General features: G+C 30.7%; 1 protein-coding gene across 1 annotated transcript in view; it reads right to left on the bottom strand.

Annotated features, from left to right (window-relative positions):
- Positions 1–634: 634 nt before the first annotated feature.
- LOC111083280 (Bardet-Biedl syndrome 7 protein homolog) overlaps positions 635–3,839 on the bottom strand; it is a gene marked incomplete at its 3' end in the record, with an annotated part of 10,867 nt that continues 7,662 nt past the window's right edge. Inside the window, exons 3-5 of the mRNA XM_022379676.1 lie at positions 3,596–3,661; positions 2,563–2,625; positions 635–810 (exon numbers count right to left, since the gene is read on the bottom strand). Coding sequence (XP_022235384.1) covers positions 635–810; positions 2,563–2,625; positions 3,596–3,661 — 305 coding nt within the window. The remainder of the gene's footprint in view (positions 811–2,562; positions 2,626–3,595; positions 3,662–3,839) is intronic.

The following is a 3,839-nucleotide window of genomic DNA, read 5'->3' as shown; positions in this document are numbered from 1 at the left end:
TAAAGTTTTTCTTCATTACCCATTTAAGCCGTCTCCAGCCATTATTAGCTAACACTTATGTCGAAGTGAACTGTTTTACAGGACTCAAAGAATATTAGTTTATAACTTTCTCAGGGAATTCATGAGTCAGTAAGTTAATCATAACAACCCTACAAGGCCACAGGTGAAGAACAAAACACAATTCACAAGTAATTCATGGTTTAAATTTGAAAAAGCAATGAAACTTTCCTTCATCCAAATTAATACACTGATTAGTGACAAACACTAACTTGGTCATCTTCTGTTTTGTTTTGTTTTATTCTACAAGTACCATTTCATGTAACTATAATGTAGACTCTGTCAATATTATTTACATCAAGATGGCTTGTAAGTAAAAATCCTCCCTGCTGAACTAGTCCAAGCTGAGTCTTTGAGCAACATTAAGCTTTTTATCATGTTTGAATAAGATCACACGGTTAACTTACTGGTGTTATAATCTTCCAACACCACAATGCTTCTTCCACAATTAAAAATCATTGTTGGTGCACAAATATAAAGATCTCAATTGTTACATTTTTAAAACCTTGTTCATAATGAAGTAATTTGAATTTTCAATATAAGATCATGAAGCAATCAGAAGATTTTAACAACTTACATTGACATTATGCTTTCTGTCATGTTGGTTTCAAAACTCAGAAACTGCTTCCCCTTCCTGTTGAAACCTCGGATATTATTTCCAGCAGCAATAAATATCTTATCCCGAACAGTTCCCGCAGCTCCTCCAAGTTCTAACCTGGTAACTTTCTGTCCTGGCAACGTTTTAAAGATATTCTAAAAAAATCAAAAAAAATCTATCATATGCATTTGTTAAAAATACACAATGTTAAAAATACACAATGCCAGCTAAAAGAAATACATAAATTACTTTTCACTTTAACACACACACACACACACAAACAACAATGTTCTGAAATCAATAACCAAACAAAGTTAATACTTCATCTAACCAGCAACACATATTTATCAACACCTGCTTACTAATATACCATGACATTGTTTAGTGTTAACAGAATAGGAACATCTGCTTACTAATATACCATGACATTGTTTAGTGTTAACAGAATAGGAATATTATTATTTTAAATTAATTCAGCTTTGTTCAGCTGAACTGACTGATGTGATGACTTACAAAAATAATCAACAATTAATTTAGGGTTTCTGATTATTATTAGGTCATCAAAAAATTGATGTCACTTTTTTTTAGATGAAAAAAACCCTCTTTAACACATTCCACATTTGCATACGTTTTCCCATTAAGATGGTGTTGCGGAGAACAAAAAAGATGGTAATCTGACAGTGCCATATCTGGAGAATATGGTGAGAGGACGTGCATTGTCGTGGAGAAAAGAACACCTTTGCGATTGACGAGTGAATGGCATTTCTTATGAAGGGCTTGATTGAAACATTCCAGTTGCTGACTATAGATCTCTGCATTGACAGTTTGCTATTCCAAAACGCGAAATTAATTTCTTGACAACCTAATACTATTTTTGAATATTCCAAGTCTCATGTGAGAATAATAAATCAGTTGATTGAAATCAATTAATGAGCCTGATGTTTAATCAACTATCCAATGCCACTAATCACCTAGCTCTATCATTCCGATTACTGATTTACACCAGAAGTTAAACGATGGTAAAGCCTTGTTTTAATATGACTTCAGAAGTTAAACAATGGTAAAGCCTCTATTTTAATAATGACTTCAGAAGTTAAACAATGGTAAAGCCACGTTTTAATAATGACTTCAGAAGTTAAACAATGGTAAAGCCTCGTTTTAATAATGATTTCAGAAGTTAAACAATGGTAAAGCCTCGTTTTAATAATGACTTCAGAAGTTAAACAATGGTAAAGCCTCGTTTTAATAATGACTTCAGAAGTTAAACAATGGTAAAGCCACGTTTTAATAATGACTTCAGAAGTTAAACAATGGTAAAGCCTCGTTTTAATAATGATTTCAGAAGTTAAACAATGGTAAAGCCTCGTTTTAATAATGATTTCAGAAGTTAAACAATGGTAAAGCCACGTTTTAATAATGACTTCAGAAGTTAAACAATGGTAAAAACCTTCTTTTGATAATGACTTCAGTTATTTAAAAGGTCCATACAGATTTGGCAACTTTGGTTTAAAAAATTTTTTCCAAGAACTTCAAATTCAACCAAATCATTTTTCATCAAGACTTGAGTTTACTTTTCAAGGTGTATCTCAACACCTATAAATACTAACTTTGAGCAAGATACACCAATTTTAAATTTATTACATAAAACTTAAACAACACATCGTTTCACCAGCTGGTAAAAACAAAACATATGACATAAAACTTTCTTTTCCACTCACATACAAAAAGTATTTAACTAACCTTCTGTAGTATTATATTACAAATCTTTTGGATACAGAAATCAAGTTTGTTTTTTCAGTATTTGTATAAGCTGTTACCTTGAAAGTTAAAATCATACAAGAAGGAAAAGCTAAATACCTTTATGATAAGAAAATTTACATAAAGTCCCAGAAAAATTAACTGCTTGCCTGAACATCTCCTCGTTTTATTCCAAAACACTGAAGAATCCCTTGATGATCTGCCACTACAACCTAGCCAAATATGAGAAGACAAAACGATGTCATTCCTGTACTCTAAAACAATCTTCATCATTTATTGACCAACATGGAAATCATACTGTACTATGTAGGTGCTATATCAAAGAGCATTTTATATAAATAATGTCTACAGTATCTCCAGCCTTACTTTATTTCCTATTCCTATTTGCAGGTTGTGAAATTCCCAATTTTTTATTTATCTTATAAACATAAAACTGTCAGAAATTGTAAAAACTTCTCCAAACTTTCTTTACATAACACATTAATTTATATCAGGTAATACATCAGATTTATCTTTACATAACACATTAATTTATATCAGGTAATACATCAGATTTATCTTTACATAACACATTAATTTATATCAGGTAATACACCAGATTTAACTTTACATAACACATTAATTTATATCAGGTAATACACCAGATTTAACTTTCAGTCAGTTCATTTGTGTACAAATGATTTAAATAGAAAAATGTCCAGGATGCAAGACATCAACCACTGTAATTTGGATAATAATATTAAAAAACAACAGAGAGGCTGATGAACAAACTTGTTGACTACAGTAATACCTATATTCTAATAAAAATATATTGGACAATTTCAGTATAAACCATGAAATGTATTACCAGAATAAAAAGCTAAGTTGTGTCAATATAATAGTTAAGTGTTTTGAGTACTGAAAGTTTGGTAAGTTGTTGCTGAAGTTAGCTGACAATGAAGTTATAAGAACTTGATAAATATAATTTCCAGAGATAAGTTTAATATGTCCCAAACATACCAAGAGCTAAAACTATTTAAACCATCAACCAGGAGTTTATCTACTAAGTATTCTATTGGAATATAAATATTCAGAATATATAGTTGGTCTGTGCCTGAAAAAAATCACTTAACATGTTACATAATAATAAGGTTGTCTTTAGTTTTACAAATGCACACACAAGTTTTGGAACTGAAATCTTACCTTTTGACAGCTTTTTTTTTCACCAGCTGGTAATAATTTCATTGTTCTTGGTGACGTTACACCCACCTGAATTACATACATCAAGATTATTTTTGTACGTTAATATTTAGTTCAGTGTTTCAAGGTGATAAAATATCAACAAAATATTCTTTCTGACAACAACATGAATCTGGTAAGGTTCAGCAAACAGTAAAACAATAACCAGGTTCAGAAGTTCCTTCAACAGCTATTTCCCACATATTCT

Source organism: Limulus polyphemus, unplaced genomic scaffold (genome assembly GCF_000517525.1).
Source record: "Limulus polyphemus unplaced genomic scaffold, Limulus_polyphemus-2.1.2 Scaffold8866, whole genome shotgun sequence".
NCBI classification, from domain to species: Eukaryota; Metazoa; Arthropoda; class Merostomata; order Xiphosura; family Limulidae; genus Limulus; species Limulus polyphemus.
The sequence above is the reverse complement of the archived record's forward strand: the minus strand, read 5'-3'. Positions and strand labels throughout refer to the sequence as shown.